The 15018-nt window shown below is 41.2% G+C and overlaps 1 protein-coding gene across 1 annotated transcript in view; it reads left to right on the plus strand.

The window, feature by feature from the left end:
* The window catches only part of dagla (diacylglycerol lipase, alpha), a 42921-nt gene that overhangs the window by 11677 nt on the left and 16226 nt on the right, over positions 1 to 15018 (plus strand). The window contains 12 exon segments of the mRNA XM_034680074.1: positions 8338 to 8439; positions 8568 to 8646; positions 8648 to 8717; positions 8720 to 8779; positions 9380 to 9481; positions 9573 to 9711; positions 9850 to 9937; positions 10921 to 11055; positions 11150 to 11227; positions 11491 to 11615; positions 11971 to 12121; positions 14061 to 14144. Coding sequence (XP_034535965.1) covers positions 8345 to 8439; positions 8568 to 8646; positions 8648 to 8717; positions 8720 to 8779; positions 9380 to 9481; positions 9573 to 9711; positions 9850 to 9937; positions 10921 to 11055; positions 11150 to 11227; positions 11491 to 11615; positions 11971 to 12121; positions 14061 to 14144 — 1206 coding nt within the window. The 5' untranslated portion in view covers positions 8338 to 8344.

The raw sequence follows: 15018 nt of genomic DNA on the forward strand, positions 1-15018 counted from the left end.
GCTGCTATTACTGTGGGAGCTGGCTGGAGACGTGGACTGATGACTCGGCCATGCTCTGTGAAACAAAGCTAGAGGAGCTGATATCTAAAGTGGTCATTGCTGATTACTTGTTCTCTGAACTGATTACAGGAGTAATAGGCTGTTATCCATGTTTTTCACTGGACAAGTTAATAGATTACCTATACTAACATTATTTGGCTTGTGCACTCTAATGTATGGAACAAATCAAGACAGATTCAAGATGTAGAGCTTAAAAACAGGAGTTTAAATTAAATCTGGTGTGATCTGAAATCTGCCCTGAAGAATAATCAAAGCTGAGCTGATCTTCTGTCTGTTCCGCTGGATTTAGGTGGTACACGTATTGTTAAGGGGAGCTTCCTGTGCTGTTCTTAGCACACTGATCTCCTCAAACCTCAGGAGTGATCAATCAGAAATATTGATTGGCCTCAGAACCTGTGGTTACTGTTGTTGCATGACCGAGGCCTGAGTAGTGAGAATGCAACCTCAGTGCAGATGAAATGAAAATAACACTCCCCATCATCCTTGTGCTTATTACAATTCATTTAAAAAAGGACTACAATAACAAAACCATGGGGACTACACTTCCCACAAATCAACGTATGATGATATTGGTGCTAATAATAATGCTTATTAAGTGCATGCCTGGGTCATAACTGCTGAAAGGAATTACTCAATTAATTAATCAGAAGATATTTAGTCCACAACACACATGCCTCAAAACATGTTGATATTAACGAACAAGAGTCAAGACAATTTACAGCACACTGAAGAAACAGCCTTTTTTTAACGTCTCCTGCAGCAAAGATTCACAGTGAGTGACACCTTTTGACAGAAAACACTCCTTGACTAAATTTCTGCACATAATCAGCAAACCTGTAGATGCACCACTTTGTCCAGAGGGGGCGCCAAATTCTGCACAAACAGAACGTTCCTCACTGGAGCTTTAAGTATAATGTTTGTTTTCCAGAACGCTTGTTTCCACTCTGAAAGGCAAAGTTTTAGCTCTGGTTTCATGAGAGAATTTTCTATGATGGATTGAATAAGCTCATTAACTTTCTGACAAATGAGATTTAAGTGGACATTTTTGTTTTTCCTTGGAAGCACTGAGTCATGACTAGATTTAATCTGATTTATCTCATTTGTCTTAGAGTTTATTTAAAAGAGTAAGTGAGAACTGATTAAAGAAATAGATTCAGAATCCCTTACTATCTATTCCTCCAACGCTGGCAGGGATTGAGAGCTCCTTTTACTCCAGCTAAAGTCTGTTGAGGCGGGGCTTTGGCAGTGATGTCATGAACAGCAGGGTGAAGTCTTTATACCTGGGTGCGGATGTGTTTGTGTTTATGTTTGTGTGCTGCTCTGTGTTTCAGAGGATGGTGAAGTTGATAAATGAGGTTCAGCTTGTTTGTAAAGAATGTTTGTTTTTTGTTTCCTTAATGCTCTATGTCTTTCTGTTGATATACCAAAATAGCACAAGGTACTTTTGGAACAATGGGACATTATTTTTGTCTCTCCAGCATAGTTCCTCTGAGTCGCTGCTGTGGATGTTCCAGACTCCAGCTGCTACAACTACTACTATCCATCTCACCACTATTATCTCTCTCTCTTCATCACCCCTGTCCCTCTCTCTCTCTCTCAGCAGATGTGTGTCTTACATGAGTCTGGTCCTGCTCAAGGTTTCTGCCTGTTAAAGGAAGTTTGTCCTGCCACTGTAACTTGCTAAATTCTGCAAAGTGGTCTGCTCATGGTGGATTAAGATGAGATCAGACAGAGTCCTGTCTGTAAGATGGGACTGGATCTGATCCGGTCTTGATGTTGGGTCTTTGTTAATAATAGAACATAGAGTACGGGGTACACCTGCTCTGTTTGTAAAGTCTTGAGATAACATTTGTTGTGATTTGGCGCTATATAAATAAAGATTGATTGAATTATCTTGATGTTGATTTTAATGCACATGTGATGCATAGTGTTAATTGGAAGATGAAAGATCTGCTTTCAGACATACAGACAGGAGCTTGTTTGCAGCTACTGAAGGACTACTTGAGAGATCTGTTAAATTCATCCAGTGTATTTGAATGGATGACAAATTCAAGAGTCCTTTGCAGTGGGGTAGAATTGTATATGGACCGTATGGACGTGTCCCTACCAATCTCAAACGATGACTGAAATGTCCCCACCAATATTAAGGTTGAAGGAGGATTGCTTCATGCGGCACACAAAGGGTTAAATCCTTTCTCATTTTGTCACCGCCTCCCAAATACATCTTTGAGACCGGTCTGTTTTTGATTGGCTTAGCTCCCTGTAGGCTGTTTCGCTTTGCAGGTTTCGCCAGTGTTGACGGTGCACTTATGTCTAAGGACATCGGCAGGCAAGAAAAGATGGATGGACATTAGAAGCTATTTCAATAAAGGGAAATAGTCCCCCCTCATAGGCAACTGCCATTGGTTCCCACCAATGTCAAAATCAAACCTAAACCCTCCTTTGTCATGTTGAAGTCTTTACTTTTGATTTTGGTACTTTCTGTTAGTTGAATGTAACTCTGTGCAGCATGGTGTTATGATTCAGTTTGAGATTTGAGTAAATCACAAGAAACATTTTAGTGTCACAACAACATAATTAAGAAACCATACTGTGTATCTTCCAGTGCCAGTTTGTGAAGTCTTAATCTGCCGTGACCCGCACCAGAACAAGCAGAAAACAGAAGGATGCATGAACTGAAGAAACTGCTGCTCCATAATTAGATTTTATCATATTTTACTCCTAAAGTCTCATCATTTTACTGTCACTGTCACTTCACTTATACTATGTTGTAATATTTGAGGTCTCTGTGGGGACTTATCGTAACAACAGGCCTGCAGGATAGAGCTGATAATGGTCCCTGGCTGTCTAGTGTGCATTTATGAGATCTGCTTGATCTCCTTGGCCTGATTGTTTGACTTAATGAGATTCAGGGGGGTTCAGATCTTCACTTCTCTTTCCCCCTCTTTTCCTCCCGCCTCACTCCTTTTACTGTCCTCTTTAATAATAATCCAGTCTTGAAAGTCTTACAAGTAGCTGTAAGTCATAATTAGTCCGCTGAAGCTCTTCTTGTCTTTGTTTATCTACCTCAAAGTTGGGACACACACACGGCACACAGAGGAATACTAAGAACTTAATTGTGTAGTTCTGAGCTGTGTCATGTCCATTAGTCCTTTTCTTAAGCTGTGATGTTTATGAATAATCACAGCAGGTCCCCATGCTGCATCGCGGGTCATCCAGCCATTTTCTATGAAGGCCAAGAGTACAAAGGTTTGTCTTCCAAAAAAACTCTGCTGATTTCTGTCCGTCCTACTTGGCTGAAGGTCTGCCAATCAGAGGAGCCACCTGCTGTGGAGCTTGATTGGAAGGAAGCGTTTCATACTGTCACTCCACCGCTCAGAGTTTTCACCTCTCTGCTTTTACAACAGTTGGCCAGTCTCAATCACCTGCCAACACAGCTCAGGCTAAGTGTTGCAGTGAAAACAGTTTTTTTGTGTCACTAAAATATTGAAGAAATTAGCCTTTTCTGGGCACAAATGGTCCTTTAATACTTGTGCCCACTCCGTGAAATCACAGTTTCTCAGTGTACTGTTTTACTCTTACTGTGAAACATTCAAAGAGATTGGAGAAGTTTCATTGTAATGTTGAGCTTTCACTTTCTGATCATGGCCCATTTGAGAGGCGCAGAGGCCCACGTGGATTAATGTACATCTTGGGTGATCAGATCTCAGGTGGACAGTTAAAGGTACACTGTTTCATACTAGGGATGGGCATTTCAAGTCAAAATACTATTCAATAATCATTGGCTTCCATTCGACGATTATTTGAATCCTCACACACACAAGCACACACACACCTGACTCATTAACAGCCTGTTTGTGTGACAGTTGTGTTAACCAGCAGCAGGACGAGGTTCTGCTTGTATTGGGCACTATCAGCGTCTGTCTCAAGCTTTACGTCAGTGTTTCTGCGACACAGCATGCCGTGTGTGTTTACATTTTACAAGCCATGCTCGGTCTCTGGAAATACATGTGGGAGTAGTGTGAGATTCAGAAAAGGAGAAAATCCCTGCAAATGTCACAAATGTTTTCTTCTTCTTTTGCCTATTTAATGCAGTTGGCATTTTTCTTCTTCTGGTACTTAATGTGGTCAGCAAACAGCTTTAAGACACTCTGTAGCCACGTCTGGCGGAATACCGAATTACAACCAGGCACCGGTAAAAACCATGAAAAATTTTACTTTTAAAATGAGAAAATATTCATAGTAACTCTTTGATTTTTACCAAGTGAATGAATATTCAAATTTTCGATAATCATTGCCTATCCCTATTTCATACCAGCTAACGGCTACAGGGTGCCCACCTGTCAATCAAGTCAGCCATGCCCTTATTGGGCAAAACTCACAAGTTTGATATCTTCAAAAATAACAGGTTTTTACAAAATTAATTCACTGTATATTGCGTCCCGAGAGAGAAATGAGCTACTCAGACCTAAACTGTTTTTTGAACCAGGCTGTGAACATGTTTATTTCTGCTGTAAAGATCGTCTTTTTATGAATGGGTGCGTATGGGGTTTCTGGTGGTTCTGCAGCCAGCCTCAAGTGAACACTCGAGGAACTCTTCCACATACAGTAGGCTTTGTGTTTTAAGACTGGAGGTGACAGCTTGATATTACCTCACTGGATGTTTGTTGAAGGGCAGACCATTATATGACCTAGGACAGATTTCAGACATACTGCTTAAAGAGAGCTGCCATAGGTGACCCAGATCACATGACCTCGGTGCAGTCATAGCTGAAATTAGAGATGGTGAACTTTTGACCAGATAATCTGTGAAGCATTTAAACACCAGGTGTAAACCACAGTTTGTCTGTGGAGTCAGACGTGTTTTGACTCCTTTCATTGTGGCACATTTGATTTGGATGCCGGGATTAGTGAGATAACAGAAACACATTAAAATGAAATCGTGTAAACTTATATAAATTCCAGTTTTATGAGGCTCACAAGGCTGTCATGTGTGAAGATTGAACTTTATAACACTGATGTGAGACTAAAGGTTGCGTTTTCTACAGACATTGTGTTAAATATCTTGCAGCAGAAGTTTTGTGATGGATTATTTGTGAGCACTGTTAATGCCCTGAGCTGTTAAAATGTTATCAGTCTTTGAAAGAGCAGACCTTTCTCCTGCTTAATGTTTCTGAGCTGGCTTCCCACAGCCAGTGAATGATGGGTGTCTGCTCCATTTAAGATCACTGACAAAGCAGAACGAGTTCCACCAGTCATTCTTCCTCTTAATAGAACAGGGAAGTTAATTATGGCCCTGTCCTGTCACCCTTATTCTACGTGATTCACTTTAGCTCAGCACTGTGCTTCTTATTGTGTCACAATACCCACCAGGCCCATAATTCATGTGTGTGTATAAAGTCCATCGCGCGTTTCCAGCACAGAAAAGTAGAGCTGGGTACCATGAGGAAGGAAGGAGAGCATTGCGTATCCATTCTGACAAACAATGTCTCCAGTGGTTTTATATGTGTAATAGGAAAGAGAGGAGCTTGTAAAAAAAAGTACTTCTCCACAGATCTGCACTGAGGAATGACAGTGTTTCTCTTTAATACTCTAACACATCCCTACTGAGAGCTATGTAGGTGTAGCACAAATGCCTCAATGAATGTTTTTCTGCTTTGCCTGATTTCTTCTTCTGCAGGTAATTGGGTTCATTCTGTGAAGTATAAACCAAGGAGCGGTTTGTGATATTGTTATTTCTGAAGAGGAAATCTATCACCCGCTCAAAGTGGAGACAGTCTGTGTAACTAGAACACTAAATACATGTAAAGGATGGGTTTATTGTGCAGCACTAAATGTCAGGTCTTAACTAGCCCAGCAGGAGTGCAGAGACATTTCACCTCCATTAAATACACCCTTGTTACGCATACTTCTTTATTGTTTGCAGTCAAAAGGATGCTCCTCTCAGGATGCTGTGGCAGTAATAAATGACTCTGCCAACAGACATCTTTCTGCCCTGCAGTTGTTAAGCTGAAAGTATTTTTATTGGCAGCGTGCACCGTCACTTTCTAAAGCATGCACTACCCTTTCTAAAAGTGTCACTGGCCATGCTTGGACTGGGAATGGAATGGCATGCATGTCCTCTTGGCACTACCTGATATGCTCAAGGGGAAAAAAGCCTTACTGTAAATTCCAGTCCAGTTAATTTTATTGGACTGCTGCAGGACTTGCAACAGGAACAGAACAATAAAATCGACTGGGCACAAACTTGAAGATTTCAAACTACAGGATGCTGAATGAGGAATGTTGCTGCAACAACTTGGCTATCTTGGTCCGATCTGACTAGGGTTGCAAAATTCCAGGAAATTTCAAAGTTGTTAACTTTCCATGGAAGTCCCAATGTATGAGAATAAACCAGGAATTTACTAAATTGAAGGTTGGCTCTTAATAGGGAACTTAAATCAATTTGGGGAAAATATATTTTAGCATAATCCTGACTAAAACAACCAGATTTCATGCACAGTTGAATATCTATGCAGAGCCATCCTCAACAAGGCTGGACAGTGACACTGAAGAGGAGGAGTTGGAGTTGGATGTTGAGGAAGTGGACATGAAGGATGTTGATGAGACCCAGGAAGAGCCCATTGCCTTACAGGTTTAGCAAAAATGCAGAGGCTAGGCTTGAGAAGCTTGAGCGAAGATGCTTTTTATTTGCTTGTTGAATGGGACTTTGTTGGAGGGAGAGGGGCTCTTTGCATGTAACATTTTGAATGGTACTTTTTTGGGATTGTTGTTTTTGTTCTTCAATAAAAAATTGATTGTTCGATAAAATATTTAACACTTGATAAAGTTCTACTTACAAAGAAATCTATATTAATTGTATTATTTTGGATGGATGTCTGCTTATATCAAAACAAATATTTATGCTTGGATATGATACCTTTCCATTAAATTACCCTCAATTCCCAGTTAATTCCCATAAATTCCCATAATTCCCAATTTTTACAATTTGGAATATTTCCAAAATTCCCCAGCTTAACTTCCCATGGAAATGTAATTTTCCACCGTTTTGCAACCCTAGATCTGACCAGTTGTCACTGTTATTCACTATAAGATAGTTGCACATAGCTGTCTCTTTTTCATGCATTCATACGAGGAGCCTCAGTTATACAATATCTTCTTTAGCTTGTTTACAATCCCAGCGAATAGCCTTTGTAGTCACACTCATTGTAGAATCGCAGATCACTACATCTCTGCTGCTGTGTTAACCCAGTTACCTTTATCTAAGACATGATGTAACCATCCCTCGTGCCATTGGTGTGGAGGCAGGATGCAAAGTGAGACTTTAGCTAATGTGATGGCTGTGGTATTTAAGGTGAAACAAGGAGGGTGCTGCCAGGTTCTCAAAAACTAAAAAAATGTGAAAAATGTGAAAAAATGTTCTGAAACAAACTAAAAAGCAGAGGAGTGCTGGAGAGTGACCAACAAGAACTCTTGAAATGAAGTCGTGCTGCTCTATCTTGTTGCTGAGCTCATCTCCACTTCAAAGCTCAATCGTTTCGTGCATATTATATAGTCAACGGCTCTGGCGTGATGGGATGGTGTAGCTGTTCAGAGAAAGCTTCCTTAAGTTTGGAGTGAATGTGCAGGAGTGGCTCACGATAAAGGCTGCATCAGCCTGTATAAGCATTGTGAGGCCTGCATCAGCCTCTCTGTGGCTCCTTCTCTCCATACTGTGACCAGGACCTTTTACAGTTCAGTTCATCCCCGAGGCAACTTGAGTCAAAGCACAATGCATTTTCTACAGAGCATGAACAGAGCAAAGAAAGGCATCTTTTTCACGTGGCGGTAACCAGCATGGTGCCGTCGATATATCAAAGCTGGTCCTCCTTCTTTTGTTTAGTAAGTGGTGCATTTTCTCTGCATCCATTCACCCGCTTTACGCTCATGTTAACCACTTTCTATTATGTTCCACTCTCCTCCTCTGTGTAAATCTATTTCTGTTACAATCCCTGCAGCCCTCTCTCAGTTTATATATAGAGAGTTTCAGAAACAGGAAGTAAATCCCTGCCCTATCTGTGCTAATGATGCCTGCTTCTGAGGAAGATGTGACCTGTTGAGACATCCAGGTCAATAACTGTTCACTCTGTTTGTTCATATCTCTGTTCCTTTTTGAAAGCTTTGCAACATGTGATGAACGTGATGTATGAAAACAAAGTTTGACTTTAGTTTGAACCTTAAAAAACTTCTTATGATAGGAAAAATTGTCCCTGAGGTTATGTCTCTTTCTCCCCACAGGGCAGTGATGCCTGGCATGGTGATGTTTCGGCGGCGCTGGTCAGTAGGCAGTGATGACCTGGTGCTGCCCGCCCTCTTCCTCTTTCTATTACACTGCATATGGTAAGCAGGTTTTTCTTTCACTGTATTAATGTGTTGCGTACATATTTAGATATTTTATGCATTTTTGTTAGGTACATTTTTCTTTAAAAAAATATATATATATTCTCACCTCCAATCCTCCCGCTCAGGTTGGTGGTCCTGTCCGTGGTCCTCTTCGGCCTCCCGTATGGTTCAGACCAGTCCTGTTCTGTGACACTGGTGGACCATGGGCCGAGGGTACCTGGGCATCCTGGTCAGCTGCCTTATCTGCGAGAGCGCCATCATGTGGCTGAGCATGAGAGCAGCATTCTGTACACACAGCCCAGGGAAGCTGTGCAGTATGTCCTCTATATACGGCTCGGTAAGACTCAGGGGCTCCCTTGTATTAAACCAGATTCCTCAAAGATGCTTGTGAGACCTGCAGAAGGTGAGATTCAAACACTGGTTTTTTTTTATTTAGAAAATTCTGTTTATTTATTTTTCTCCATTCTTATTCGGACAAACAGTATACAAAACACCATAGAGTACAAGAAAATATAGAACAAAGCCATGACAAGGAGAGCTGCACCCACAATTTTCAATGTAACATACACATACATATCTTCCCCTTACACCTTACTCACACATCTACAGGTGGCTGACATTTGAATACAGATGAAGTACAAGTATCAATAAGTTAAATATTGTATTGACCTGATTCTAGATAGGCCACCCAGGGGTCCCAGGTCTTGTGAAACAGCTGTGGGCTACCTCTGATGGAATAGGTTATTTTCTCCAAAGGAGCACATGTATTGACGAGATTCAAAACACTGTTTATATGAATGGACGGATGATGATCTGTATTCTTCTCTCTCTCTCCTCTCTCTCTCTCTCCTCTCTCTCTCTCTCTCTCTCTCTCTCCTCTCCTCTCTCTCTCTCTCTCTCTCCTCTCTCTCTCCTCTCTCCCTCGTTTTCTCTTCAGCTATTCTGTTGGTGGAGCTCGTGTATGCAGTGGTAGGAATTGCCTGGCTTGTCCAGTATTATCAGCCCTGCTCTGATGTCACTGCCAAAAACCTAGCTTTGGGTGAGTCAAAGCAAACCGAGAGTAAAATAAGACCTGAGTGAAAGGGTTTTTTTATGCTTAAATGTGAATGATGTTTTATTATCCTCTGCAGGGATTGTTGCATGCAACTGGCTTGTGATATTCAGCGTCTGCATTACGCTCATGTGCACCTTTGACCCGACCGGTCGAACTTTTGTCAAACTGAAAGCCACCCGTCGGCGTCAGCGCAACCTCACTACATACACACTCAGGTACTGACAGGCCTTTTGATCTTCTGTGTTGTTGCTCTTCCTCTCATTTCATCCTGACACAAACTCTGCATTGACTCATGCACAATCTGACCTGTTTTTCACACCAATTCAGTCCTAACAATTTTTCTCTGCCATTAGACACAGGCTAGAGGAAGGCCAAGCCAGCAGCTGGAGCAGGAGGCTAAAGTTCTTTATGTGCTGCACAAGAGCCCAGGATACACAATCAGTGAGCCACAGCCGCACACACTTACCCCATTTCCTCTCTGTGTTTGAAGTACAACTAAAAGGAATGTAGCTCGAAATATGTCAGGCATTACATTCCAGTTAGGCCGGCGTTAATAAAAGATGATTATCATGACACAAAGGAGCTTATTGCTCAGCTTCTTACTGGCAACATTAAGTAGTTGATATAAAATGGGAAACAGAATGATTAAGAGACTAAATCCATTTACCAGCCGTCCAAAATCCAGCTGCAGTCATTGGATTTCTAGCTTATGTTCAGTCGAATGAAGCAGACCTTGACTCATGAAAATGTAGAAAATCCAGCTTTTGTATGTTTCCTCAAGACGAAACTTAAGCTGAACTTGAGGTATGTAGGTGTACATCCACTGAGCATGACTTACTAACAGGTAACTAACTGTGCTTCAGACTTAGACTAGACTGCTTTGCATTAAACCTAAATATGTATGATGTGATTTTCAAAATCAATTAATCTTTATTTATAAAGCGCCAAATCACAACAAACGTTATCTGAAGACGCTTTCCAAACAGAGCCGGTCTAAACCGTCCTCTATGTTCTATTATTAACAAAGACCCAACATTAAGACAGGATCATATGCAGTCCCATCTTACAGATAGGACTCAGTCTGATCTCATCTTAATCCACCATGAGCAGAGCACTTTGCAGCATTTAGCAAGTTACAAGGACCAACTTCCTTTAACAGGCAGAAACCTCCAGCAGGACCAGACTCAGAGTTTTAGTCAGAAATGACTGCAAGTGAATTGAAGAGGGTGAAGGTTGATCCTCGTGATTAAATTGTAGATGTAATGAAATCAATATTTTTGATTTGCTTTGATCCGTTATAATCTTAGATAAAGCAGAACAGGCAGTGAGTTAGACAACCTAAAAATTACATATGATGCATTTGTCTTATTTTGTGTGTCTGTGCTTTGTTAACATGAACTGACATCCACTGCTCTCCTGTCCAGGATGCATATTCAGAAGTGGCCAGCCTTTTCGCAGAGTTCTTCAGAGACCTGGACATAGTGCCTAGTGATATCATTGCTGGTCTGGTACTACTCCGCCAGAGACAAAGGTCGAAGAGATCTTCTATCTTGGACCAGGTATGACTCGGTGTACAGATGTGTGTATGGTGTTGTGAATATGCTGGCCTGGTTCTTGATTTTAAATCACTTTCCTGTTGCATTTATCTTCCAGGCCAACAATGACATTATCGCCTTCTTATCTGGAATGCCTGTCACTCGTAATACTAGGTACCTGGACCTTAAGAACTCGGTGAGTTAGACAAAAATCTGATTAGAATCAAAGTGCTAGATCACAAACACACAAAATGAAGAAGTATTATCAAACACATTCCAGAGAAACAACTATATCTGTATGCTTCCTTGATATAATCGTGAACATGCTGCTTTGTTTCTTTAAACACACATGCAGATTTGAGCGTCTCAGGATTTGTGAATGTGTTCTTATTATGATCCCTCTGATGTTCTGACCTTTGTGTTTTTATCCGCCTGTGTGCCTCTCTCTTTCTCTCCCAGACCGAGATGGGCATGTACAAAGATGTGTGTTATTACATGCTCTTTGCCCTGGCTGCATATGGTTGGCCCATGTACCTAATGAGGAAGCCTGCCTGCGGGCTGTGCCGCCTCGCCAGCTCCTGCCCGTAAGCCCACAAACACACACCCGCACAGTTTTGATCTATTTGGCTTCTGTGTCTCTGGAGCCTCTCTATCGCAGATCATATTTCACATGCGTCAACACTTGCCAAGTGGTTATCCACTGAGACAATAACACTCTAGTTACACTCACTCACTGACAAAAACAATGTCGAATTAATCATGTACTTGTATCCACATTTCCTCCACTGGGATGCTAGATCATTTCTCTCCAGTTAGTCAGTTCTCTTCCATTTACTTTAGGTTTCTTGTGTTTTCCTTCCTACTGTTTTACAAAGAAATCACCCATTACTCTATTTTTTCTCTGTGTTTGTCTTCTTTCTTCTACCTTTCCCACTCAAGCTGTACGTCAGTGTCGGGCTCTCGGTTGTCTCAGACCGTGACAGTGGAGGAGGACAACTGCTGTGGTTGTAACGTTCTGGCCATACGCAGACACTTCCTGGACAGGGACCTCAAGCAGGTTCAGATTGTCTACACATCCTGCCACGATGCTGTGAGTAATAAGACAACCGGTTAATGAGCAGTCAGAGGTGTTTGAGCTTGACTTCCTGCACAAAAAAAAGGATGGGTTGTGCGAAGGAGAAGAGGAAGAACTGCATCAGGGAAATGTTTTTTGTCCGTGATTATCTCTGAATGCTCGGGTGTTAATCACAAAGTACACAGTTGGAGAGAAATCTTTAAAAGCTGTTCTTCATGTAAAGCCCAGAGACCTTTCAGATATGTTATGAATGCACGCTAGTCTGCAGTCTTAACAAACAAACATCACTTAACACAGATCTTTGGTGCAGTGCTGCAAATCCACTAAGAGCCGATGTGGTTATTTTGTAGTCTTAGTTTGTGGTTTTGGCATTTGTCTGAATCAGCTTTGATAACAATTTACTCAACAGTTTAGTTGCTGAAATAAAGAGGAGCCAAGTTACTCTGTCCACATCCTGCAGAAGGTGTGTGACTTTAAAAAGCTGTTTTTCATTGGCAGTATCTTAAGGGGGAGTGATCTGAGAGAGGGTCTGTGTGTTTTAGTTAGGTTTCCCATAACTACCTACCTACTAACTATACATTATCTCCCTAATACCTGGCTGCTAACTTAAATCGCAAACACGTTGGCAAAAAACTTGAATCAAGAGATTGTTTTATTGATTTAAAATGATTTATGTATACAGTTTTTAAAAAGATAGTCCCAGTGATTCCTCGTCAGTTCGCGTTCCACGGTTCAATGGATTCTTATCTGCCTGTTTCGGTCAATTTAACATGAAACTGTCCTCATTCAGCTCTCCTTCTTCTCTGAGCTCTGCGGTTCACACACCTTTAAAAACAAACAAGGCAAATGTCACAACTTTGAACCCTGCTGCTATCATCACCACCGCTCATGGTTTAAGTTTTCGTGGCTGCTCCCTTTGCTGATATCGCTGGACAGGATCCAATTTAAAAAAGGTTTAGCCATATTGTTCACCAATTTAATGCTAACGGTTTTACCTCACCTAACAGTCTATGGTGTCAACAAGCAGAAGCAACATGTGCCCGAACTAAATTGAACATTTCTACTGACAGTAAGGCGGATCTTCTGAAAAATATAAATGTCAATTTTGAACTTATGTCCTCATTCAGCCTCACTTCCTCACTGAGCTTTATGATTGACCCACCTTTAAACATAAACTAGGCAAATGTCACAATTTCTAACACTGCTGGTATCTTCACTACTGCTCATGGTTTCAGTAACTTAGAGATGCTCTTACCTGCTCAGCAACTCTTGCCTAGATGGCAGGAAAATATCTAATATTAAAACATCCATGTTGTTTAGCCAAACAATTTAGAATGCTAACTAATGCTTTTGCTACGATGCCTATCAATATGATGCTAATGTAAACTAATGTTGTGATTTATCGTCATATGTGATCTGGTTGTCTCTGGCGCTGCTCCTGGTATTCAAAAATTACTGTTGTCAAGAGGTCAGGGGGTTTTGACAATCCAGAATCAAGTACCGAACAGAGCCGGGTAATAAAGAAGTTTTAATGTTCTAAGTGCTAAGATTGGTTTCCATAGTTGAACCATATAGAGTTGAACACACTTCCCATCCCATTCCAGTAGATGAGCACTGTTATTCCCTCTTCAAACAGAGTTCAGCTTTTGCCAAGACTGTCTTTATATAGAGTTTATATCCATGGGCACTCGAGCCTCATGATGTTGATGATTTGTTAAACAGAAACCTTCTTACTGAGGTGAACGCTGAGTTTCCATCTGTAATAAATGTCAGTATGAAACGACCCGTAAGGCTTTGTGTTGTGCCAAGTGGAAAAAGCTTTTTAACGACAAAGACTGAGGAAGTGCTGAGGAACTGTGGTGCACCAGTGTTTGTCACCTCCTCACTTTCCCTGCGTCTCTACTCCTCTCACTTTGTCACTACCGTCACTGCTCACTCTGCATCTTCCACGCAGGTTTACGAGACTCCCTTTTTTGTGGCAGTGGATCATGGGAAAAAGAAGGTTGTCATCAGTATCAGAGGGACCCTGTCACCAAAGGTGAATTCAGCTTTCTTGTCTCGTGTTACATTAACATGTCATTTTTTTCATTAGAGGGCAGATGTAGCTCTCTTAACAGGGTTACCTCTAGTCCTCCATTCATTACACACACAGCAGAACCATGACAGCTAACTTTTGAAAATGACTACCCAAATCAACTTTTCACACAAAGATTTAAGCATTTGTGAAAATTCCTGGAGAGTTTCAGCTCAGAGATTATCAGGGTATCATGACAGGAGCAAAAAATACTAATCCAATTGATCTCTGACGCTTTGCTGCAGCAAATCAGGACACACCTACACTGTACATGGCAGTTAAAGCGCTAAGATATTTTCAGTAATGGTAATTATGATGTTGTAGTCGTAAAATAAGAGTGACAGATTTATATGAGCGCAGTCTTAAAACGCTTTGTACATCCCTTTATAAACAATAAACATACAAAGTGCATTAAAACAAATATTGTACAATAAAGTAATGAAAAACAATGGGTAGTTATACGCACATGCACCACACAGTCAAGTTAACTCTAATTTTATAGCACATTTAAAACAACCAATGTTGGCCAATGTGCTTTACAAGGAAAACCGTACAAGAAGACAACAATAAATAACACAACATGTTTATATACGATAGTCAAATCCAGGAAAATCAAGTAAAATCTCACGCAGGTTCAGGGAGGGGAAAACATGCAGCAGAGAAAGAGGTTAAGCCCTCACAGTAATGGTGGGGCAGCGATGGCTCGGTGGTGGAGTCTTTTGTCTCTCAATCAGACGGTCGGAGGTTTGATCCCAGGTCCTGCTGTCCACATGCCAAAGTGACCTTGGTCAAGACTCCTTACTCTGAACTGGCTGCAGCAGTGTGTGAATGGGATGAG

The sequence above is a fragment of the Notolabrus celidotus genome, chromosome 3 (assembly GCF_009762535.1).
Source record: "Notolabrus celidotus isolate fNotCel1 chromosome 3, fNotCel1.pri, whole genome shotgun sequence".
Lineage (NCBI taxonomy): Eukaryota > Metazoa > Chordata > Actinopteri > Labriformes > Labridae > Notolabrus > Notolabrus celidotus.